We start from the raw sequence: 26,905 nt of genomic DNA, 5'->3' as shown, positions 1-26,905 counted from the left end.
GGCCTTCATGGATGTGAGAGGTGAAGGGGCAGGAGATACAAAGGATGACTCTAAAACCTGTGTACTGCTCTGCATCTTGTATATCATTTGATTTTCTTACTGTAGTTCTTAGCATATTTCCTAGATTGAAAAGCTAGCTACATTTATATTGGTATTTTAAATGACATATTTTTATAAATAGTTCATGTGCTAAACAGTGCTATATGTAGAGAATCTCAGTTTTCTACAAGGCTAAACTCACCCTTTGATTGTAACATTTCCATGTACTTCATATAGGCTTATTGTCCAGGAAGAGACACACCTTGAGGTGTGGTGTGGTGGAAAGAAGGGGATTTCAAACCAAACCACCAAGCGCTGCATCTCAGCTTTGCCACTTGGCTAGGTGAATGCAGAGAATTCACAACTCTCTGAGCTTCAGATCCGACATACTCAGATAATAACTCCACTATTCGGTTGTGAGAATTGCATAAGATAACAAATAGTAAAAGCTCTGGTGTATAATAGAAAATCAATAAATATTAGACTTGTTCTCTCCCCCTCTTCGCTTCTTTCCCATTAAAGCGATAAGAGCTTCTCAAACTAACTTTTGTAACAGGGAAGAGTAGAATGATTGAGTGCTATATTTAAGATAACTGGGATAATATCCCCAGGACAAACCCCAGATGAGGGACTGCAGATCCTATTATAGGTCCTAACAGGTACTCACATGGCTGTTCTAACTCCACAACCACCACCACACCCACTGACTAGTAGGGTTGCCGGGTAAAATAACAGGACACTGAATTAAATATGAATTTCAGATGAACAAATAATTTCTTTTTTTTTTAGTATAAGTATGTTTCATGTAGTATTTGGGACATACCTATGCTACAATTTTTTCATTGTTTATCTGAAATCCATCTTTAACTGGGTACCCAGTATTTTTTTTTTTTTTTTTTTTGCCAAATCTGACAACCTTACAACTAGGCAAGTGTCTACTTTGATTAGGATTAAAATGCCCCAAGACTCTTCTCCGGCAGCCTCTCGAGACATTCTACCTCTGCTCTGTGCAATAGAAAGTCATATTTCTCACCATCATGGTTCTATATTTGCACTCCTACTTTCTTCACATATTTCATTCATCCTTTCTCACTTTTACCAATAAATATATCAATGCCAGAAGTCTACTGAGTGGCACTATATTAGGCATGGACTTATACTTAATGGTCATGAAGCCTGCTGGTACATGTATGTACGCTGTGTTAACCTTTTAAAATAAAGAATATGCTGATAATACATCATTGGGAATACAGTTTTGAGAGTTTTCTAGTAGCAGTGAATTGAATTTGCATCCACTTAATAGAGGCTATTAAGATCTTATAGCAATAAAACTGGTTATTGAATAAACTGAAGGAAAAAAGCTTTGAGTTCATTCAATAATTATTGTCTGTCATAAGTTAAAAGTCAGAAATCTTTCATGTTAAAATCAAATTATATGAAAATAATTTGAAAGTTTAGGCCATAGGTTTATCTGTTTCAGTGCTCCTTTTGCCCATACTTAGGTGTTTCAATTTCCAGTTTCAGTACTGAGAGAAAAAAATACAGGAAATATAAATATCCAGTTAATTATAGCAGAGATATCTAGATTAGTGTTATTATTTGTTATTGCCCCCCAACAAGACAAGGACCTTGCTCCAGAATGTAAGTCAACATTTCAAGAAAATTTTGCTATTAAAAAATTGTCGGCTGAGCTAAACAAAGTAAATGATGGTGTGGTTGAGTTACATTCTGCTGCAAACTCATTTTCTCATTGTTGACTGGTAACAAAAAGTTCACAGACTGGTGCAAGCCTGAGGACCACATGGCTTTTATATGTGCTATCCTCAGTATGATGGCATAAAAGGAGCGAGCTCCTCCTCCTGACCATCTTGCTAATCAAAGATCCTCTCTTCTCCTTGAAATAAAGGTATAAATATTTTTCCCACTCTAACACTCTATCTAAACCTATATATCTATCAAAACAAAAGCTGCCCCACTTTAAAAAGAAGAGGATGTGTGCTTACTCTTCTTGACGCAAGTCATTGACGCTGCGGTCCAGGGAGATCATGTCACTTGCCACCATGTTAAATCCAAACTCTTTAATGCTGGCTTGAACAGCATGTTTGAATTCTGGTCCCAAAACCAATGGCTTGGCTTTCTCTCCAGGACCACCAACCACTCCATGAGGTTCAGGTTCTTTGGGTTCAAAGTTACCGAGGATTCCTGGGCGTAGCACAGGGTCATGGTAGGTGAAAGTCTGAGGCTTAAATGTGAGATATTGCCTCTGTATTACGTCTTTCTGGGAATCTCCTCCAGCATGGTGCTCGTGTTCATTTTTGGCCTTATTTTTTCTTCTAATAGACTCTAAGTCCACTTCTACTCCTTCAACATGAGGCCATGGTACCACAGGTTTGAATCTGTCATCCCCGGGAGCTAATCCATTGCCTCCTCGGTTAGGCATGGGGTTATTGACATCTCTGTCTTCCTATACAAAAGGGAGGGGGATATACAATGAGTACATGAAGGCAAACCACCACAGCAGAGTTTATGGTTTTCTTGTTAAAATAAAAAAAAGGCCGAGGCAATAATAAAATGGGTTAAAACATGAAACAGAAGTAGGCTATTAATCAAGACTCCTATCATATTAGAAGATATCTTCCAGGCTGGAAAGGAAATACTAAGAAATAGGCTATTTCCTCACTTTACCACTCCAAAATAAATGAATGGATGAATTTTTTACTTCCTTCCTTGTAAACCCTACTCCGTATCAAAGACCTCTTAACACAGATTGTTAAGAGTTTGAACAGGTTCTAGGACCTTTGATTAAAACAGGCACCTAAAAACAGGTCATGTTGTACAGAATTTGCTTTTTCCAGACATCCAGTGTATGATAAACATAACATTTTGACAGTGATACAGCAATGTGGTGGCAGTGGTATCAGATGTCACCTATCACAAGGCCAGCTCTGTGCCCTAAATGGCAGGAGAACAAGGTGGAGATGTGCACTCAATGGTCCCAATTCAGTATTTTCTACGCAGTGAGGGTTTAGCTGAATTCAAAACTATAAAGACTTTAATAATTGTAACCAGATCAGCTTGGGCTTTATAAAACTACACCCAATACCTATTTTGGCCCATGCCAGGTAATGCAGGTAAAAACAGATTCTGCAAGACAGAATATTTGGTGAAGGATGCTCCCTTTTCTAACTGGACCCTCCTCATCACCTCATCAGATCTTGCTGTCAGAAATCCTAAGTGCCTTTGGTTCTGAAGTATTAAATGTGATGCTTCTGCACAGAGCAGTGTTTCTCAACATTAGCATTAGCTTGGTGGCTTTAAAATATACTGATGCCTCTGTCCCACTCTCAGAAATTGTGATCTAATTGGTCTGGGCATCACATTTTTAAAAGCTCCATAGGTGATTTTCATATGCATCCAAGCTTGAGAACCACTGGCTTACGTGCAAAGCCGCTAGCTATAATTAGACAAGGGGATTGTGGAGTGTGCACAGCTGGGGAAAAGGCAAGGGGAACTGAGAGCAACTGCAAACTAGGCTAACTGGTCTGCCACTTCACTCCACGCTAAGAATATGTGATTCCTTCACAGGTTAATAATAGAATTAGCACCATCTGATCAAAACTGTTCTACAGTGTTAGAACTTTCTTGAAATGCAATGTTTCAAGTTTCTTTTTTTTTTAAAAAAAGAGAGAATTAAGGCTCCAAATATGATGTTGATATGTAGGTTCTTATCCACTGGTAGTTCATTCAGACACAAAAATCTCTACAGAAAAGCAAGTTACTTCAGATGTGAATTTAGTTGATGTTGATGTTATGGTAAGGACTGGCTAAAGAAGGATTGCTTTTAAAGAGTTCAATAATAATGATTTTTAAAATCTCTACTTGTTTTGGTAACATAAACATATGATAAAACTTCAAAAGACCCAAAAGTGTATATAGTGAAAAACAAGTTTTTCTGCCTTCCCTTCTGCAGAGGCAACCATGCCTATCAGTTTCTTCTGCATGCCTCTAGAAATGTTATATGCATTTACAAACATTCATGTGTATAAATAACAAGAGAATTTTTAATGGATTCAAATGTTATGCTTGTCTTCCTCCAAAAGTTATTTTACTCCTGCCTGCTGACTTTAGGGTTCTTTGTCCAAATCATTAATGTTCTTTGGGATTCTGTTAGAAGACTACTTGCATTCTAGCTCATTCTGGGCTGTCTGATTTTTTGCCAAGTTCAGTGACCAGTTTTATACTGATAATTTTTACATCCATTCTCTAGCCTGCATTTCAGATTTATCTCCAACCCTCACAATTGTTTCCCAAACATTTCTACTTATACCTTTGTGGCACCTAAATTAATGTACCCTAAAATGAACTTATCATCTACTCCACGTTGCAAACCTGCTTGGTTTACCATGTTCCCTGTCTCAGGGACTGGAACCACCATCCATTCAACGGATCAAGTCCAAGACCTGTGACTCATCCTCAACTTCTTGTTCCCTTTTATCTACCCTGCTGGCATTAAATTAATTACTAATTCCTGTCAATTCTTTCACCTGCGTAGCTCTTGAAATTGGCTGTTTCTCTTTATCTTCACTGCCACTGCCTTAGTTCAGGCCACCCTCATCTCTTATCAAGATAACAACAATAGTAATAGTAACAGTGACGATTGCAAACACTATGTTCTAACAGCTTCAGATATATTATTAACTTCTTTAATACCATGAAATATCTTCCCAATTTTACAGACAGAAAACTGTGACATAGAAGTTACCCAAGGTCAGAATCAGTAAGTAGGAGAGCAAAAATTTGAATCCAGATAGTCTGGCTCACGAGCCCATTCTCTTTATAATTTACCGCTTCTCATCCTAACATATGTACTTACTGCCTCCCTTTATTATTTTCCTACACAGCAGCCATGGAGACTTTTCTAAAATTCAAACATTAACATGTTACTTTCCACGCTTAAAACATTCCACTGGTGTCTCAATGTCCTCAGAAGAGTTTATCCTCCGAAACAGGGTTACTGAGGCCTTCCAGGCTCTGGCCTGCATTTACCTCTTCACCATTACCTACCAGACTAGAGACTGACTAACATATTCTGTAAAAAGTCCCAACAGTAAACATTTTAGGCTCTGTAGACCATAAGTTCTCTGTCACAATGAGTCAACTCTGCTATTTATAGAGGGAAAGCAGCCATAGACATTCATGAGTAAATGAATGGGCGTGGCCATTTTCCCAATAAAACTTCATTTACAAAAAAAGGCTGTGGGTTAGATTTGGCCAAAGTTGTAGTTTGCTGACCCCTGCAATAGACTGTAAGTTTCTGTGAACGTGCAAGGGTCATGTCCATCGTATGCATCATTGAGTCCCTGATGCTTAGCCAGGCACGCAGTAATTCCTTAATAAATATTTACTTCATAAATAAATGAATCCTAAAATTTCTGCTTTGGTTATGAGAGAGACTCTGAGAAAAAAAGGGAAGGAGAGAGAATGGAGAAAATGCAGTAGGAGAGAGGGTCTTAGATCAGATAGAACCTTTCTGGCAATACTTTATGAATCCAGCAAGAGAACAGGACACAAAACTTTAAATTCTCTGCACAGTATATACTCTCAATAAAGCTATACAATAGTCATCAGAAAAACTGAATTTGCTCACTTCTCAAAACCTGGATGTCATTAAATATAAAGGCAAAACTAAATAGTAGAATTGCCTGTCTAACCACAAGTCAATTAAAAATAATCATGTCAAATCTTAAAGTTATATGATTCAAGGAATGGCTATAAAGCACTGTAATATTTAACTCCCCTGAGAAGGAAAACTACACTCCTTCTTGAGCATGAATGAGAATCAGTAGTTGCATTCGTGATTCCCTGGTTCTATGATACCTTCATAAGTGCCAGCTGATTTAATGTACAGCCAAAATCAATGAATCATTGTCGACTAGAAATGGAAAAAAGAAGCAGTAGGTAATCTTCCAAGATCAGTATATGTTCACATAGGTGGAAATGTTCTGAAAGGTATAATCACTTATCAGATGGTAATTATGGATTATCAGAAATCAGGTTAGACTATTCACTATCTACTTTGTACTTTACAAAGCAAAATATATATATATCTTAGATTATGTATAATATTTTTCCAAGATGGTCATGTCTTGGTAGAAATGATATGAATCCAAAGGGATTTAGAAAAATGGTCCTTAGAGCAAATGAAAGTTACCTAGGCTTGTTTGGATTTGAAATCATAGGTGAATTCTAGAAAACTAAGTTCTTCATGAAGAGCTTGTGCACAGTCACAAGCTATCTCGAGGAATTAACATTTAGCTTTAGGAAACGGCCACAAGTGAACAATATGCACACTGTTTACTTATCATTTATGATCCACAGAACTTAAAAAGCATAACAAGCTGTGCTGGTTTGACTATCGTATCACCCACAAAAGCCATGTTCTTTAATGCAATCTTATGGGGACAGACTTACTAGTCTCTTGATTAGGGTGGAACTTTTGATTAAATTATTTACATGGAGGTGTGACCCTGTGTTCCGGTTTGCTAATGCTGCTGTTATGCACAATAACAGAAATGGACTGGCTTTTATAAAGGGGTTTATTTGCTTACAAAGTTACTGTCCTAAGGCAGTAAAAGTGTCCAAACTAAGGAATCAACAATAGGGTACCTTCATTGGAGGATGGCCAATGGCGTCCAGAAAATCTCTGTTAGCTGGGAAGGCATGTGGCTGCCATCTGCTGATCCCAGGTTGTGTTTCAGTTCCTCTCTGATCTCCTGTGTGTTCTTGGTTCTTTCTCCCAGGATGCTTCTCTCTAAGCACCTGGTGGTCCTGTCTTAGCTTCTCTGGAGCAAACTCTGGGCTTCATCTCTTAGCCTAACATCTCCAAACGTCCTTCTGTCTGCAGCTCCAAGAATCTCTAAGCATCAGCATCAGCAAGTATCTGGGCCTGTGCTGCTCTTTTTAAAGGACTCCAGTAAACTAATCAAGACCTAAGCTGAAATAATCTAATCAAAGGTATTACCTATGGTTGGGTGAGTCACATCTCCATGGCAACGCTCAATCAAGAGGTCACACCATAATCAGAAAGATTAATAAATCTGCCCCCACGAGATTGAATTAAAGAATATGGCTTTTTCTGCGGGACATAATATATCCAAACTGGCACACTCTTCCCATTCAAGGATGGGTCTTGATTAGTTCATTGGAGTACTTATAAGAGCTAAAAAGCTGACACAGACGCTGACGCTTGGAGACCCTTGGAGATGCAGACAGAAGGAATTTTGGAGATGCTAAGCTAGGAGATGAAGCCAGAGTTTGCCCTGGAGAAGCTAAGAGAGGACTCCTAGATGCTTAGGGAGAAATGCCCTAGGAGAACCAAGCAGAGAGCTGAGAGAAGCTAACAGAGTCAAAAGCCCAGAGACATTTTGGAGAAAGCCATTTTGAAATGCAACCCAGGAGCAAACGACCAGCAGATGCCAGCCATGTGCCTTCCCAGCTGACAGAAGTATTCCGGACACCATCGGCTGTTCTTCATTGAAGGTATCCCATTGTTGATGCCTCAGTTTGGACACCCTTATGGCCTTAGATCTGTAAATTTGCAGCCTAATAAATCCCCTTTATAAAAGCCAATCCATTTCTAGTATTTTGCAATAATGGCAGCCTCAGCAAACTGGAACACAAGTCAAATTTCATTCTGTGATTTAAAAACCCTCTTGATTAAAGGCACTTTAAATTAGAAAAAAATCACACCAGTATCCTTCCTCTAACTATGCTTATTCACTCACCTAGAAGGAGAATAAGAAACGAGGACAGAAGACCAGAAAAGGAGGTGTTAAAAATAAAGCAGGGACCAAAGTTAAGAAAAGAGGGTGTTCTCATAGCCTGGGACTCCCCATTCTCACCAACACGTGGAAGCAGTGTGGGGTGCTTCAGCATCAGCACCCTCGTTTCCTGCTGATTAGCTAGAGCTGGATTCTAAGCCAATTGTTCCCCTGCTGACATTTTGCACTTCCTGAACACCTTCAAGCTTTGCTCCTTTTAGAGGGCTGAAAGTTGACTCACCATGTGTCAGTGGCCCTGCTGTGCATGGGAGGAGGGGTGTGGGTCAAGCAATTTGTGCTTAATCAGGGTATAAAATGGACTACCTAAGATCAGAGACCTTATCAGCCCTTGAATATCTAGGATGTCTTCACTTACCAGGAAGGATCCAATTCCAAGTACATTTTAAAACCGTAAATTATCCAATGGCATTGCCTGTTACCAACTAGTGCAGAACAACAAAGAAGGGAGTGCCTTTATGTGACTTTGTGTAAATATAAAAATTCTATATAAGCGCTCAGTAAGGTACACCAATAAAGTGTGATAGTCTGATAAGAAGAATTATCTGCTGAAAGAAATAGACTCAGGAGGGATTCCTATTCTTTTTTTTTCTTTCTTTCTTTTTTTTTTTTAAGTGCCAGGTTAAGATATAAACTAAAATAAAAGAGAATGGAGAAAATAGCATGGTTGACATCATAGTAACTGCTCTACAAAAGGAATCCAAGGTAGCAATTCTAGTATTCTATATTGTACTTTGGCAGGGCGACCACTAGTCAAAAGCAAACAAGTTTAATCTAATCCAAACTTACCAGACTCTGGACTATGGAGATGTGTCTATTGCATAACAGGTAATGGTAACTCCTTTTATATTCTCTCAAAACCTCCATCTGATAAACTGTGGCAACCACAGTTATAAGCAGGTAAGGTAGAGCTGTAGTTTTAACCACCTACTGGAAAATTTTTTTACCTGGTTTCTAAGGGGATATTTTGAGCCCATCAAAATACCACCGGCCCCTAACCAAATAAGCAAACTTCCCAGTCCAGTTTTACAGGACAGACCTGTAAAATACAGTATATAATACAGATCTATACCATATTATACTCAATAATGCTGAAATTAATAGATGTCTTCCTAAGAAGATGGTCATTTCACACTTTTGAACATTAATCATTCAAATAAAAGCAAGATTTTCCATTACAAAAGAATATCTACCAGGAAAATCTCATAGTTGACAGTTAACCAGTATCTGTAGATTTGGATTGTCATGTGAACCACTTGGTATTTTTAAAAGAGGTACCCATCAGTTCTGACATAATAAATTTCTGAAGATCTCTGTGTATGTTGCAGAATAATCATGCTCAACTATAGAGTCTTTAGAGATGGCTGGTTTTAAGCCTTTGGCTCTTTTTGCTCAGTTTCAACTAAGTTTGGAGTTATTTATTCCTCATTATCAGGATGAGATAACATAATTTTTTGATCTGTCTGACTTAATCAGAAAACGAAATATACTAAAAATACTATATACTCGATAGGAAAATACAAACTACTTTTGAAAAATAAACTATTTGAGTTATTGAAAATAACTCCAACTAAAATTATCTACTTTTCCTGAATGTGAAATGCCTGGAATGGGCTCCTCATTTATCCTGCTCCAAACATCCTTTGTGGGTTCCCTTTTTAGGCAGAAGGCAATGATACACACTGTCATCCAGCTGTTTTTAGTCCACTGAAGGCCTCTTTCTCCAGATAAATGATGAAATCTGCCTGCCTAGAGTGGAAAACTCTGATCCCTCCGAGTGTTTAAAAATCATAGATTTAAATTAAGGATTTAAACAGATTTAAACAGGGTTAAACAGGTTTATTCCCACCAAGTCAACTTTTTTTTTTCAACTTAGTATTTATAAAAGTACTGAAACATACTGTTCCATCTTTAGATAATTATTAAGCACTGATGGCATCCCAAATTTTAAATTAGCCAGTGTCCATTTCCATGTTTATTTCAAATATTTCTGTAAGTTTTTCACATCTAATCTATTAACATTATTGGATACTTGATGTGAATATACTTTTCTCTTCATTCAGGGTTTAGGAAAATCACCCTTCAACTGACAAGAAATACCACCTTTGTTTCACCAGAACCCAAACTTTGTGGACAAATTTCAATTTCTCTATAGGACATTCATCTATTTGAAGTGTTTCATAAACAATAAGTTCTATTAACAAGGAAAACTTCTAAAATATAAAAATACTCTATTTTAAGTTTGATCTACTGGGACTTTAAATTATTGCAGTTATTAGGTAAAGTTTAAAAGTAGAGTTAGCAGTGATATTAGTAAACCTAGGTAAGAAATTCATTACATTTCCTTAGAAGTATATAGCACAATTGTAAACAACTAGTTCATCCAAACTAAAGTAGATGATTGAACTGGTTAAAATTATGCTGAAGTTTACTTTTTAAAAACCATGTCAATGCACTGTATATTTTAAGGGTATCAAAATAAATAGCAAATTCCTTAATAATAAAAAGCTTTCCATTTCCAGCATGTAAAGTAAAAATACAACTGGAAAAAGGTAGATTTCACACAAAATTCTTCTCTGTATCAACTATAACCTGTAATGCTTTATTTTGTAAATGTGGAATTTCCATTTAAGCACACAGTAGTTCAAATAAGTAGCTTTAAACTCAGGAATCATAGCTCAAGGAAACCACCCCACCCCACTCTCTGCCTCAAAGGCCCCTGCAAATATTTCTAACACAGCTCTTCCTGCACTGCCTTATCTATTTACATGCGTCTCCCCAACCGAATTGAGGACTCTTTGAGGATCGCCAGTGCATATTATTTATCTGTGTGACCCAAGCTCCTGGTATGCAGTAGGTACTCAGTGCCTGTTTGTTCACAGACTGAATAAGTAATAAATACCTAGATATGAGTCATCTGCTATTACCTTGCTGGATTACAAACTGACTTTGGATCCATTCTTTTATACCACTCCTTTGGCTTGGTTTAAGCCAGCATTTTGGGAATCCAAATGAGATAACTAAAAACATTACTTTCCTTACAAATCTAAAATCTAAATAACCCTTTTTTTAGTTTCTTTTCTTCATCAGATTTGGATAAACTCATCTGCAAGTGCAATTTGGTGTTTCATGGAAAACACATACTTTATTTAAACATGAAAAAGTAACTCTGCTGGTGTAAGTCTTAAGTCCTCAAGGCCAATTTATCTTGGAAATAGTTTCCTGCTAAATTTGGTCCTTGTTGTAAAAGAGTAACAGGACAGAGATTCTAAATCAGGTCAGAAAAATACTGGGTAATCCTCAAGGGGGAATAAATGAGAAAACGAAATGGGCAATTAAAGGACAAAATACAGGTTAATGCCTACAATAGGAAAACAACAAACAACAAATTGATTATCCTTTTGCAAAAAAAAAAAACACAAAAAACCTTTATTTGCAAGACTGTTAATGACCCAGAGCAGAGTTACTGTCATAAAGAACTAACCAAGATGCCTATGAAACACTTGAAATTTAAACATATTTGTGAAAACCAAGTAATTACTTTCCAGAGACTTTAATAAGGATTCATGCCTTAATTCATGAATTGAATCATATATATACTTTATTCATATATATACACTGAATCATATATATTTAAAAAAATCTTCCTCACTGTGAATATTTAATGTTATATTTTTAGCTGATTTTCACTGAAATTCAAGAATCAAATATGAGCATTAAATAAATGCTCAATAAATCTTTTTGTAGTTTATTTCAAAAGGTGATGAAGCGATAGTCATTAAATGCAGTCATTTCAGGGTAAGAGCACAGATGTCAAGACAGGGCTATAAATACAAGGAATACCAATGTTATTTAAAAGCCCCGTCTCCCACAGGTAGACAAGGGCAGATTATGATACCACTTGGAAATCTTAAAAGGCTACAGTGAGTAGAAGTCAACTCTCTGGGGTCTAAATAATTACAGAATTTTAAAAAGAAACCTCTTAAGTGGCATTTTCACTCTAAAAATAATATAGAAAAGAGTTACATAAAATATTTTAATAAAACTGTCAATATTTTACAATAAAAATCCTACATTATTCCTACAAAATAGCCTGTCTAAAAATAAGAAAGTTATTGGGAAAGAGTGAGTAGAAAAAAATGAAGCAAGGCAATGATGGAAAGATTATAAAACAGTCTGAAGATTCTTAAACACATGAATAATTTATATATACACATATATTATGTATGTACACGAAGACAGGAAATATACATTTTAAAACTGAATAGCTTAGTAGGATAAGAAATAAGAAATTCACCCTGTTGAATACACCCTTCAAAAGAACAATCACAGAATTTCATCAGGTAGAGAAGAGAGGAATGATTTAAAAGCTGAATTTATTGAAAATGAGGTCACATCTGCTCCTTTTCTGCCCACTCACACAGCGTTTTGGAACTTTCTTTTGGCTCGTTCCAATCAGCTCTACTTGCTTACCTAGAGGAGCTTAGAAGCTCTCTTCATTCTTTTCTAGATTGTCTTCATAATGGTTTAAAGAGCAATTTCAACATCAATCCTTGAGAACCCCACTGTTCACATGTCTTTATTCAGGGAAGTGTTTATTTTTCCTATCCTTTGATTCCTGTTCCCTATGATGAGGCCTTTAATAATTTAACACCAGCCAAAGCCAAGCAGACTGTTTAATTCTTAATCTTCCTTCACATCTGACAATCCCAGTTGAAACCATACGATTTCCAAATCTTCCTGAAAACCTTATATGAAATTGTGTCACCAACACTCTTCAATAATTCTTTTTAGGAATTATTAAGAAAAAACATTTTATAGAGTGAGAGCAGAATGAGGTCAATGTGGTCTTTGTGTTGGGAGGGAATGTTTTGTAATACCATTTTGAAAAACAAAAAAGCAGTGTCCTATTATCCCTCCAGGGGAGAAATTCTAGAATGAATACAGCACTCCCACACAAAGTGTTACTACTTTCTGCAACTGGGAAATGCATGAAACAGCTCTTCCTTTAGTGCTTCCTTGCTTTGCCCTGAAGCTTAGCTTCCATAACAGCTCATAAAAAGTATTGCAATATGGGGCTTTAGAACACATGCATTTTGATGGTATAAGATAATCTTCTCTTGCAAATTTGAAAAAAAAAAAATCACTCCAGGAAAGAAAATTCCTTCACGTTTTTAGGGAAGATACATCATTTTAAAGTATGGAACAATATTTCACTACCATGTCATGACTAGAAATCTATTTTAGGAGGATGTGACAAGGAAACGTAACCCTGTGTGACAGAAAAAATACATTCAGAGTAGATTGAGGTCATTTATGTAATAAATTTTAGTATTCAACTATCAACAGGCCTGATCTCAAGAGGGAATGCTTTTCCAATGATACTCTAGTTTAGCATGAGTCTTATTTGGCATTCAGATTAGTATTTATATGCATCGTTAAAAAGATAAAAGCACTGTTCTTTTAGTATCCACATATTTATTACAGGTCTGTATATGCCAGACAATATAAAGTGCTGTGTTATTGAAAAAGACCGTACTTCTAAGGGAGTCACTGCCTGGGGAAGGGGAAGGCCTGTGAAGGCTCTGAGTGACTTGATCTATGCTTTAAAAGCAGCAGCCCCTCCCTAGCACGGAGGTGGTAGGGAAGGTTGGCAGGTATGGAGGTGGGGGTGAGAAACGTGGCGTCACATTCATTCTGGGCTGAGGCACAGGCACAAAGGCATAGAAGAATGTGGAATATTCAGGGAAATCCAAATAATTTTTTATAATGTGGAATGTTCAGGGCAATCCAAATACTTTTTTTATAATGAGTAGAGGTGAAAGGAGACGAGACTCAAGATATTGGCAAGTGTGTCACACGGCCTCTTACAAAATGCCAAGAGGGTCAGATTTTATACTCTTGGACATGGGAGCCATGAGAGGGGAGCATGCCAGATCACAATTGAATTTTGGAATGAGCACTCTGATGTAGAAAATCAAGAGGAGGAGGAGCCGAGATGCTTTCAGAAGGATAAGAAAAAAATTAGAAATAAAATAGCAGAGGAGCCAATGAGGGAGAGAATTTCAAGAAAGAAGGAGTGGTCAACAGAGCTTATAAAAACAACTGCAGGCGTGATGTTAAATTAATAAGAATTATGAGGCCTGAAGGGGTAGGCCAGGGAAGTACTTTAGTCTCAGTTCTGCAGCCGGACTCCCTCGGCAGCTCTGTGATGCAAAGCACTCGCGGAGGCCCAGGAACGTGGCTCTAGAGAAGCCTCAGGACTCCACACAATTATCTCTTACCCAGCTGCAAATGGTAATATCATACTAGCCTCTATTCATCTAGGGTATACCAGGCATTACATACTGTGATACTATTGCAGTTCTGCCCTAGACATTCCTTTGAAATGTCTAACTGATGAATTGAATAATTCACTAATATTTATTCTTCAAATATTTATTAAGTGCCTACTATGTACCAGGCAGGCCACAGAAATCCAATGATGAGCACACACAGATGTAGGCCCTCCCGGTCCTCATGGAGCTTTTAGTCCAGAGGGGAAGTCAGAGAATCAAATAATCACACAAACACTGTGTGCTAAGAGCCTTTAAGGAGAGATGATCTAACCTAGGAAGTTAGGGAAGGCTTTCATGAGAATGAGGCATCACTGAGCAGAGAGCTGAAGAATGAGAGAAGTTAACTAGGCAAAGAGAGGAGAGAAGAGGATTCCAGGTAGAGCATGGTGTTGTGCCAAGTCCCTGAAGCAGGAAGGCCTACGGCAAGCAAGAAGGACTAAAGGTGGGTACAGAGCAAGGAGTGAGGGGGGCCGGAGGCCTGGGGCCTGGGGCCAGAAGAGGCAGCATGAAGACTGGCAGTGGCCAGACCAAGCAAGATCTGGGGTCCATGGGAAGGAGTTTGGTCTTAATATAAAAGCACTGAGAAGCCGACTAATAGCGTCAATGTACCTGGAAGGGATAGGCAGGCACATTTTAAAAGAGCATTTTCACTAAAGTGGCCAGGGTGGACAAGGATAGATCAGGGAACAGAAAGGTGGTAATCTAGATGAGCATCTTGGTGGTAGAGAGAGAGACTTGGAGATTCAAGAGTTAATTAGGAAGTAAAATCAACAAATATGATGAAAGGAAGGTGTCAGGGATGACTTTAAGGTTTGTAACTCATATAACTGGATGTATTTAATAAGAAAGGAAAAAATGAAAAAGACCAGTATTGAAGATCATGAGATCCTTTTTGGATATGCTGGGCTGAGTTTGGGGCATTTTTGAAACATCCAAGAAGAGATGGAAACACAGAACCTGAATTTCAGTGGAGAGGTCTGCAGTGGAGCATGTAAATTTGGTAGACATCTTTATGTAGATAATAATCGACACACGGACCTCAATGAAACTATTCATGAAGAGAGCATAAACTGAGAAGTGCAGAGGACCTTAGACCCTGCCTTAAGGAATCCAACCATTAAAAGATAGGTAGAGGGAGAGGCGGGGCAAGATGGCAGACTGGTGAGCTATATGTTTTAGTTACTCCTCCAGGAAAGTAGATAGAAAGCCAGGAACTGCGTGGACTGGACACCACAGAGCAATCTGACTTTGGGCATACTTCATACAACACTCATGAAAATGTGGAACTGCTGAGATCAGTGAAATCTGTAAGTTTTTGCGGTCAGGCTCAGTCCTGTGGGAGGAGGGGCTGTCAGCTCCGGGAAGGAGAAGGGAGAACTGCAGTGGCAGCCCTTATTGGAAACTCATTCTACTGATCCAAACTTCAACCATAGATAGACTGAGACCAGACACCAGAGAATCTGAGAGCAGCCAGACCAGCAGAGAGGAGACAGGCAAAGAAAAAAACAGCACGAAAAACTCCAAAATAAAAGCGGAGGATTTTTGGAGTTCTGGTGAACATAGAAAGGGGAAGGGCAGAGCTCAGGCCCTGAGGCTCATATGCAAATCCCGAAGAAAAACTGATCTCTCTGCCCTGTGGACCTTTCCTTAATGGCCCTAATTGCTTTGTCTCTTAGCATTTCAATAACCCATTAGATCTGTGAGGAGGGCCCTTTTTTTTTTTTTTAAAATCCTTTTTTCTTTTTCTAAAACAATTACTCTAAGAAGCCCAATACAGAAAGCTTCAAAGACTTGCAATTTGGGCAGGTCAAGACAAGAGCAGAACTAAGAGACCTCTGAGACAAAAGGCAATAATCCAGTGGCTGAGAAAATTCAATAACACCACAACTTCCCAAGAAAAGGGGGGTGTCTACTCACAGCCATCATCCTGGTGAACAGGAAACACTCCTGACCATCGCAAGCCCCATAGCCCAGAGCTGCCCCACACAACCTAGTGTGACGGAAGTGCTTCAAATAACAGGCACACTCCACAAAACTGGGCGTGGACATTAGCCTTCCCTGCAACCTCAGCTGATTGTCCCAGAGTTGGGAAGGTGGAGCAGTGTGAATTAACAAAGCCCCATTCAGCCATCATTTCAGCAGACTGGGAGCCTCCCTACACAGCCCAGCAGCCCAGAACTGCCCTGGGGGGACGGCACTCACTTGTGACATAGCACAGTCATCCCTCAACAGAGGACCAGGGGGTGCACAGCCTGGAAGAGTGACCCACTTGGAAGTCTCAGGAGACATACGCCAATACCAAGGACTTATGGGTCAGTGGCAGAGACAAACTGTGGCCGGACTGAACTGAAGGATTAGACTATTGCAGCAGCTTTAAAACTCCAGGATCACCAGGGAGATTTGATTGTTAGAGCCACCCCCCCTCCCTGACTGACCAGAAACACGCCCCATATACAGGGCGGGCAACACCAACTACACACGCAAGCTTGGTACACCAATTGCACCCCACAAGACTCACTCCCCCACTCACCACAAAGTCAAAGCAGGGGAGAACTGGCTTGTGGAGAACAGGTGGCTCGTGGACGCCACTTGCTGGTTAGTTAGAGAAAGTGTACTCCACGAAGCTGCAGATCTGATAAATTAGAGATAAGGACTTCAATTGGTCTACAAATCCTAAAAGAACCCTATAAAGTTCAGCAAATGCCAAGAGGCAAAAAACAACAGAAAATTATAAAGCATATGAAAAAACCAGACGATATGGATAACCCAAGCCCAAGCACCCAAATCAAAAGATCAGAAGAGACACAGCACCTACAGCAGCTACTCAAAGAACTAAAGATGAACAATGAGACCATAGTACGGGATATAAAGGATATCAAGAAGACCCTAGAAGAGCGTAAAGAAGACACTGCAAGACTAAATAAAAAAAATACATGATCTTATGGAAATTAAAGAAACTGTTGACCAAATTAAAAAGATTCTGGACACTCATAGTACAAGACTAGAGGAAGCTGAACAACGAATCAGTGACCTGGAAGATGACAGAATGGAAAATGAAAGCATAAAAGAAAGAATGGGGAAAAAAATTGAAAAAATCGAAACAGACCTCAGGGATATTATAGATAATATAAAACTTCCGAATATAAGACTCATTGGTGTTCCAGAAGGGGAAGAAAAGGGTAAAGGTCTAGGAAGAGTATTCAAAGAAATTGTTGGGGAAAACTTCCCAAATCTTCTAAACAACATAAATACACAAATCATAAATGCTCAGCAAACTCCAAATAGAATAAATCCAAATAAACCCACTCCGAGACATATTCTGATCACACTGTCAAACACAGAAGAGAAGGAGCAAGTTCTGAAAGCAGCAAGAGAAAAGCAATTCACCACATACAAAGGAAACAGCGTAAGACTAAGTAGTGACTACTCAGCAGCCACCATGGAGGCGAGAAGGCAGTGGCACGATATATTTAACATTCTGAGTCAGAAAAATTTCCAGCCAAGAATACTTTATCCAGCAAAGCTCTCCTTCAAATTTGAGGGAGAGCTTAAATTTTTCACAGACAAACAAATGCTGAGAGAATTTGCTAACAAGAGACCTGCCCTACTGGAGATACTAAAGGGAGCCCTACAGACAGAGAAACAAAGAAAGGACAGAGAGACTTGGAGAAAGGTTCAGTACTAAAGAGATTCGGTATGGGTACAATAAAGGATATTAATAGAGAGAGGGGAAAAATATATATGACAAACATAAACCAAAGGATAAGATGGCTGATTCAAGAAATGCCTTCACAGTTATAACGTTGAATGTAAATGGATTAAACTCCCCAATTAAAAGATACAGATTCGCAGAATGGATCAAAAAAAATGAACCATCAATATGTTGCATACAAGAGACTCATCTTAGACACAGGGACACAAAGAAATTGAAAGTGAAAGGATGGAAAAAAATATTTCATGCAAGGTACAGCCATAAGAAAGCAGGTGTAGCAATGTTAATCTTAGATAAAATAGACTTTAAATGCAGGGATGTTTTGAGAGACAAAGAAGGCCACCACATACTAATAAAAGGGGCAATTCAACAGGAAGAAATAACAATCGTAAATGTCTATGCACCCAATCAAGGTGCCACAAAATACATGAGAGAAACACTGGCAAAACTAAAGGAAGCAATTGATGTTTCCACAATAATTGTGGGAGACTTCAACATATCACTCTCTCCTATAGATAGATCAACCAGACAGAGGACCAATGAGGAAACTGAAAACCTAAACAATCTGATAAATGAATTAGATTTAACAGACATATACAGAACATTACATCCCAAATCACCAGGATACACATACTTTTCTAGTGCTCACGGAACTTTCTCCAGAATATATCACATGCTGGGACATAAAACAAGCCTCAATAAATTTAAAAAGATTGAAATTATTCAAAGCACATTCTCTGACCACAATGGAATACAATTAGAAGTCAATAACCATCAGAGACTTAGAAAATGCACAAATACCTGGAGGTTAAACAGCACACTCCTAAACAATCAGTGGGTTAAAGAAGAAATAGCAAGAGAAATTGCTAAATATATAGAGACGAATGAAAATGAGAACACAACATACCAAAACCTATGGGATGCAGCAGAAGCAGTGCTGAGGGGGAAATTTATAGCACTAAACGCATATATTAAAAAGGAAGAAAGAGCCAAAATCAAAGAACTAATGGATCAACTGAAGAAGCTAGAAAATGAACAGCAAACCAATCCTAAACCAAGTACAAGAAAAGAAATAACAAGGATTAAAGCAGAAATAAATGACATAAAGAACAAGAAAACAATAGAGAGGATAAATATCACCAAAAGTTGGTTCTTTGAGAAGATCAACAAGATTGACAAGCCCCTAGCTAGACTGACAAAATCAAAAAGACAGAAGACCCATATAAACAAAATAATGAATGAAAAAGGTGACATAACTGCAGATCCTGAAGAAATTAAAAAAATTATAAGAGGATACTATGAACAACTGTATGGCAACAAAGTGGATAATGTAGAAGAAATGGACAATTTCCTGGAAACATATGAACAACCTAGACTGACCAGAGAAGAAATAGAAGACCTCAACCAACCCATCACAAGCAAAGAGATCCAATCAGTCATCAAAAATCTTCCCACAAATAAATGCCCAGGGCCTGATGGTTTCATAGGGGAATTCTACCAAACCTTCCAGAAAGAACTGACACCAATCTTACTCAAACTCTTTTAAAACATTGAAGAAAATGGAACACTACCTAACTCATTTTATGAAGCTAACATCAATCTAATACCAAAACCAGGCAAAGATGCTACAAAAAAGGAAAACTACCGGCCAATCTCCCTAATGAATATAGATGCAAAAATCCTCAACAAAATACTTGCAAATTGAATCCAAAGACACATTAAAAAAATCATACACCATGACTAAGTGGGGTTCATTCCAGGCATGCAAGGATGGTTCAACATAAGAAAATCAATCAATGTATTACAACACATTAAAAATTCGAAAGGGAAAAATCAAATGATCATCTCAATAGATGCTGAAAAAGCATTTGACAAAATCCAACATCCGTTTTTGATAAAAACACTTCAAAAGGTAGGAATTGAAGGAAACTTCCTCAACATGATAAAGAGCATATATGAAAAACCCACAGCTAGCATAGTACTCAATGGTGAGAGACTGAAAGCCTTCCCTCTAAGATCAGGAACAAGACAAGGATGCCCGCTGTCACCACTGTTATTCAACATTGTACTGGAAGTGCTAGCCAGGGCAATCTGGCAAGACAAAGAAATAAAAGGCATCCAAATTGGAAATGAAGAAGTAAAACTGTCATTGTTTACAGATGATATGATCTTATATCTGGAAAACCCTGAGAAATCGACGATACAGCTACTAGAGCTAATAAACAAATTTAGCAAAGTAGCGGGATACAAGATGAATGCACATAAGTCAGTAATGTTTGTATATGCTAGAAATGAACAAACTGAAGAGACACTCAAGAAAAAGATACCATTTTCAATAGCAACTAAAAAAATCAAATACCTAGGAATAAACTTAACCAAAGATGTAAAAGACCTATACAAAGAAAACTACATAACTCTACTAAAAGAAATAGAAGGGGACCTTAAAAGATGGAAAATATTCCATGTTCATGGATAGGAAGGCTAAATGTCATTAAGATGTCAATTCTACCAAAACTCATCTACAGATTCAATGCAATCCCAATCAAAATTCCAACAACCTACTTTGCAGACTTGGAAAAGCTAGTTATCAAATTTATTTGGAAAGGGAAGATGCCTCGAATTGCTAAAGACACTCTAAAAAAGAAAAACAAAGTGGGAGGACTTACACTCCCTGACTTTGAAGCTTATTATAAAGCCACAGTTGTCAAAACAGCATGGTACTGGCACAAAGACAGACATACAAATGAATGGAATCGAATTGAGAATTCAGAGATAGACCCTCAGATCTATGGCCGACTGATCTTTGATAAGGCCCCCAAAGTCACTGAACTGAGTCATAATGGTCTTTTCAACAAATGGGGCTGGGAGAGTTGGATATCCATATCCAAAAGAATGAAAGAGGACCCCTACCTCACACCCTACACAAAAATTAACTCAAAATGGATGAAAGATCTCAATATAAAAGAAAGTACCATAAAACTCCTAGAAGATAATGTAGGAAAACATCTTCAAAACCTTGTATTAGGCAGCCACTTCCTAAACTTTACACCCAAAGCACAAGCAACAAAAGAAAAAATAGATAAATGGGAACTCCTCAAGCTTAGAAGTTTCTGCACCTCAAAGGAATTTCTCAAAAAGGTAAAGAGGCAGCCAACTGAATGGGAAAAAAATTTGGGAAACCATGTATCTGACAAAAGACTGATATCTTGCATATATAAAGAAATCCTACAACTCAATGACAATAGTACAGACAGCCCAATTATAAAATGGGCAAAAGATATGAAAAGACAGTTCTCTGAAGACGAAATACAAATGGCCAAGAAACACATGAAAAAATGTTCAGCTTCACTAGCTATTAGAGAGATGCAAATTAAGACCACAATAAGATACCATCTCACACCGATTAGAATGGCTGCCATTAAACAAACAGGAAACTACAAATGCTGGAGGGGATGTGGAGAAATTGGAACTCTTATTCATTGTTGGCGGGACTGTATAATGGTTTAGCGACTCTGGAAATCAGTCTGGCAGATCCTTAGAAAACTAGATATAGAGTTACCATTCGATCCAGCGATTGCACTTCTTGGTATATAACCGGAAGATCGGAAAGCAGTGACACGAACAGATATCTGCACGCCAATGTTCATAGCAGCATTATTCACAATTGCCAAGAGATGGAAACAACCCAAATGTCCTTCAACAGATGAGTGGATAAATAAAATGTGGTATATACACACGATGGAATACTACACGGCAGTAAGAAGGAACGACCTTGTGAAACATATGACAACATGGATGAACCTTGAAGACATAATGCTGAGTGAAATAAGCCAGGCACAAAAAGAGAAATATTATATGCTACCACTAATGTGAACTTTGAAAAATGTAAAACAAATGGTTTATAATGTAGAATGTAGGGGAACTAGCAATAGAGAGCAATTAAGGAAGGGGAACAGTAATCCAAGAAGAACAGATAAGCTATTTAACGTTCTGGGGATGCCCAGGAATGACTATGGTTTGTTAATTTCTGATGGATATAGTAGGAGCAAGTTAACAGAAATGTTGCTATATTAGGTAACTTTCTTGGGGTAAAGTAGGAACAGGTTGGAAGTAAAGCAGTTATCTTAGGTTAGTTGTCTTTATCTTACTCCCTTGTTATGGTCTCTTTGAAATGTTCTTTTATTGTATGTTTTTCTTTTTTGTTTTTGTTTTTTTTATTTTTATTTTTCCATACAGTTCATTTAAAAAGGAAAAAAAGATTAAAAAAAAACAAGGAAAAAAAATACGTAGTGCCCCCTTGAGGAGCCTGTGGAGAATGCAGGGGTATTGGCCTACCCCACCTCAATGGTTGCTAACATGATCACAGACATAGGGAACTGGTGGTTTGATGGGTTGAGCCCTCTACCGTAGGTTTTACCCTTGGGAAGATGGTTGCTGCAAAGGAGAGGCTAGGCCTCCCTATAATTGTGCCTAGGAGCCTCCTCCCGAACTTTGTTGCTCAGATGTGGCCCTCTCTCTCTAGCTAAGCCAACTTGAAAGGTGATATCACTGCCCTCCCCCCTACGTGGGATCAGACACCCAGGGGAGTGAATCTCCCTGGCAACGTGGAATATGACTCCCGGGGAAGAATGTAGACCCGGCATCGTGGGATGGAGAACATCTTCTTGACCAAAAGGGGGATGTGAAAGGAAATGAAATAAGCTTCAGGGGCAGAGAGATTCCAAAACGAGCCGAGAGGTCACTCTGGTGGGCACTCTTACGCACACTTTAGAGAACTCTTTTTAGGTTCCAAAGAATTGGGGTAGCTGGTGGTAGATACCTGAAACTATCAAACTACAACCCAGAACCCATGAATCTCGAAGACAATTGTATAAAAATGTAGCTTATGAGGGGTGACAATGGGATTGGGAAAGCCAGAAGGATCACTCTCCACTTTGTCTAGTTTATGGATGGATGAGTAGAAAAATAGGGGAAGGAAACAAACAAACAAACAGACAAAGGTACCCAGTGTTCTTTTTTACTTCAATTGCTCTTTTTCACTTTAATTATTATTCTTATTATTTTTGTGTGTGTGCTAATGAAGGTGTCAGGGATTGATTTAGGTGATGAATATACAACTATGTAATGGTACTGTGAACAATCGAATGTACGATTTGTTTTTTATGACTGCGTGGTATGTGAATATATCTCAATAAAATGAAGACAAAAAAAAAAAAAAAGATAGGTAGAGGAGTGAGATGACCAAGGATACAGGACTGGTACAATAAAGGAAGAAAACCAAAAACCAAGACAGTGTGTTCAAGACAGAGGGAACAGGAGACAGTCTTAATGCTATTTAGCAGTGAGTAAGATGAAGATTTTATTTGGTGATGTGGAGGTGACTGATAACTTTAGAGAGATATTTTGGTGGTGTAATGGAGTCAAGCCCAATTTGAGTGGTTTGAGGAATAACTAGGATGTGTGGAAATGGAGCAAGGAAGAATACACATTTGTGAAAAGCTTGTCCGGGAAGGGAAGGATAGAGATGGAGAGAGAGGCAGCTGGAGAAAACACGAGGTAGTGTGAGGGATTTTGGTTTGTTTGTTTTGTTTTTAACGGGAGAGTCCTAAGCCGTTTTAAAAGCCAACAGCAAGGGAAAGATTTAAAATACACGTGCAAGGAGAAATCGAGAGTGGAAAGTTCCACAGTATGTGGGAGAGGATGGAAACCAAAGCAGAGGTGGAGGACTAGCTGCTGGGGAGGACGACACACCTCTATTGTAATAAGGAGGAGGGAATAGGTGCAGACAGACTCGTTTCTCTTCCTCCATTCCCACGGCTGCTGTCTGGATTCAAATTGTCATCACTGCTGTCTGTATTACTCCAAAAGCCTCTGCATTTCTGCCTTCACATTCTCCTCCATTATCTACCCGACATACTGCACTAGGTGTTAAAAAAGTCCTATAGACTTCTATGACATCAGGCTCAAACCCCTTTGCCTGGCATTCAAGTGTCCCCCATTGTGTACTCACTCAAGCTTTTTCCTTACTCTTCAGTCAGCTGTGGCTCTTCAGGAGATCATAAAAAATCACATTCAGTCCTGCCCCTAGGGTTTGGCTCAGATTATCAATCTCAGCCGACAGTACTGCCCTATTTTCCTCCTCTTTGTTTCTAGGTTCAGTTCCAATTCCATTTATAAAGATTCAGCCCCCTCCTTCTGACCCAGTTCCAGTGATTTTCCCCACTTTTATGAATTTTTACTCCTTAACATTTTTACACTTCTCTAACTGTACTATATCTTTGTTTTTCTTTCCCAAACAGACTGAAAGCTCTAGTTGAGAAGAGTCTTATGTCTTTGGCTACTTTTGCACAGCAAGAGTTTCTATTATGTATCCTTTTCCCTAAATTCTCTACCATTTCTCTTTTTCTAATTTTTAACCCCATAAACAATAGTAACACCCATTCAAAAGGAAATACGATGTCTCCTGGGCTCCATGTTTCAAAAGAATGGCCTGTCTTATGTTTTTAAAGTGGATTTGGGGAGAACAATAATGGAAATTGGATTTAAAAAAATTAAAATAACCAGACACTGTTAAGTGCATTACATACTTCAGTCCTCACAACAACCCTGTGGGATAGATCCTGTAATTTTATTCCCACATCTTACCATTGCGGAGGCTGAAGATCAGAGAGACTAAATAGCATGTCCAATGTCACCCAAATAGTATGTTACAGAACTAGGACTTGAACCCTGGTCTCTGTAACTCCTAATTCTGAGCATTTAGTTACAGGGCTAAATCACTGCAAACTGGATAAAGATTTTTACTTCCTAGGAACTGAGAAATTTACAAAAATAATTGAGGGGCGGAAGGCTTTAAAAATGTCCAATTAATGCATGCTTTAATGTCTCTTGATTTTGCTTTTTCATCATACTACAAGGTTTGCCTTTGGCAACTACTTACAACAAAGGAAGCTCTGCTTCACAGTTACCAGTTAAATTTGTTGGTTGCCAAAGAGGTCACTGTACTCAGTTTAAGGAGAAGAAGAAAAGCACAGTTGAGAAACAACAGTTATGACCACATAAGGATGGGGCTCAAGTTCGTGCACAGAGTATAGCTAGGAATATTCTTAATTTGAGAACATAACCAAACTAGGAAGTGTTAAAAACAAAAACAAAAAACAGCTTTAGCAAATTAAAAAACAAAATTAAGTGCAAAAAACACAAATTTAGAGAGTGCCATTATTAATTTCTTCAACTTTCAATCACTTAAACGTAAAGAGAGAATTATGCTGCATGAAATCTTCCAAAATGAGGCATTCATGAAGGAGAAGCCCAAGTTCTACACTACACGGCTTTATGTGAAGATGCGGCCATCTTTTTTAAAGAAGAAAACAAATGCTATATACTACACTTTGTTCTCTACTGATATCTCCTACTTCAACCTGCTCTCAGTTAAATCTTCCTCAAGATATTTCTTTAAAAGAAGTTAAGTTTAAAATTTTACTTTAAAAATTAAAGTTTAAATTAAAAGTTCTTATTGTGACTTCTCTCCACATCAGTAGAAATACATGGTAACTTAGAAAGAAGGAATTAAAAAGAGTGGTTGAACTTCAGCATTAATTTTTAGTTTTTTTTTTTAAATTATCATATTAGCTTTTAACCACTTAGTAAAGTATATTTGACATATGCACAACTTTAAAGCATCTCATTTCTAGTTTATATAAATATTGGAAAGCAAACAACTTATGTTGCTTGGTGCCAAACTTCAGTACACTCAGAGATGGTTTACTTTTAAAAACTACATAGGAGAAATATTAAAAGCATTTGGAGATCTTCCAATAAAAGTCAAGACCAGATATACTCTCCAAACAAGAAGATAAACAGCACATTTATAATATACAGCCTGACCTAAATCAAATGAAAAATCAGGGCTTTCTTTTGGTGAGAGGACTCAGTCCCATGTATGAGGGACGAAGTAAACCAGGCAGGAGGTGCGTGGCAGGCAGCTGTCACAGACGCCGTGCTTCCAGCCCCGGCATGCACAGGCCCAGATGAACAGGTGGAAGGGGGTCTCTGTGTCCCAGGGGGTAAGAGAGCACACAGCCCTTCTGCCTCCAGGTTCAAATAGAGGACAGACTATTGGAACAGATGGGGAGAAGGCTGAGGTAACTTTCTTTATTAGAAAGTCATGGCAGAAGGATGGATGTTGAGTGTCACAGAGGATGCTTAACAAAGGATCTGAAAGTCAGGAGGTCTTAGGCTTGATTAAATAAGGACTTTCTCTTGCATTGATCTCCCTGAGCACTTTCTCAAGCATGGTTATAAAGGGAAGCAGAGTAAAATTTTGAGGACTGGATTAGAGATGCTAAACACTTGATATTTAGAAAAATAGTAAAAAGTTACTTGCATGTAAACATTTTGGTCCAACCAATATCGTATAAGGAGTTTTAAGCGTTGATAAAACTGGGTTGAAAGACTGACTCTAGGATTATGGTGAATGGCATATAAGAGCAAATTTCTTTGAATATGTATTCTTTAATAGAAAAAAAGAAAAGAAAAGAACATCCAATAGAAAAAAAAGTCTTTGTCAAGAGCATATTATTTCAGAGAAAGTATAGCAAATTCACTGGAGATGAGATAGACACTGATGACATGATAGACACAGATGACTGCCCCATGCCCCTTCAGGACTTACTCTCCAGCTGCTGGGAGTGCTGAGGGAGGGTGGTCCTCGGCTGTCAGCCCTTGTTGGGGATGCCTCTGCTGAGGAAACTGCCTCCCTCAAGATCAACCCTCCTTCCAGGGGCAGCCTGTGCACGACTAGTGAATGCTGAGTCTAAAAAGGTCCAGCGCCTTCACCCCAAAATGTGACAACTCAAATTGACTATTTTAGCTCCAGAGCTCTCTGTGGACTTGGCCAAGGACTTTGCAGAAACTGTTTCCTGGCTCAGCTTCTCCGTGCAATGGTGCTTCTGTCCCCTTTTTTCTGAAGGTGTTGA

The 26,905-nt window shown here is 38.4% G+C and overlaps 1 protein-coding gene across 1 annotated transcript in view; it reads right to left on the bottom strand.

The window, feature by feature from the left end:
• Positions 1-26,905, bottom strand: part of GALNT7 (polypeptide N-acetylgalactosaminyltransferase 7) — a 155,034-nt gene that overhangs the window by 65,310 nt on the left and 62,819 nt on the right. Inside the window, 1 exon segment of the mRNA XM_037831018.1 lies at positions 2,043-2,503. Coding sequence (XP_037686946.1) covers positions 2,043-2,503 — 461 coding nt within the window.

Source organism: Choloepus didactylus, chromosome 3 (genome assembly GCF_015220235.1).
Source record: "Choloepus didactylus isolate mChoDid1 chromosome 3, mChoDid1.pri, whole genome shotgun sequence".
In the NCBI taxonomy this organism is placed as follows: domain Eukaryota; kingdom Metazoa; phylum Chordata; class Mammalia; order Pilosa; family Megalonychidae; genus Choloepus; species Choloepus didactylus.
Note: the sequence above shows the minus strand (reverse complement) of the source record. Positions and strands in the feature narration are given on the sequence as shown.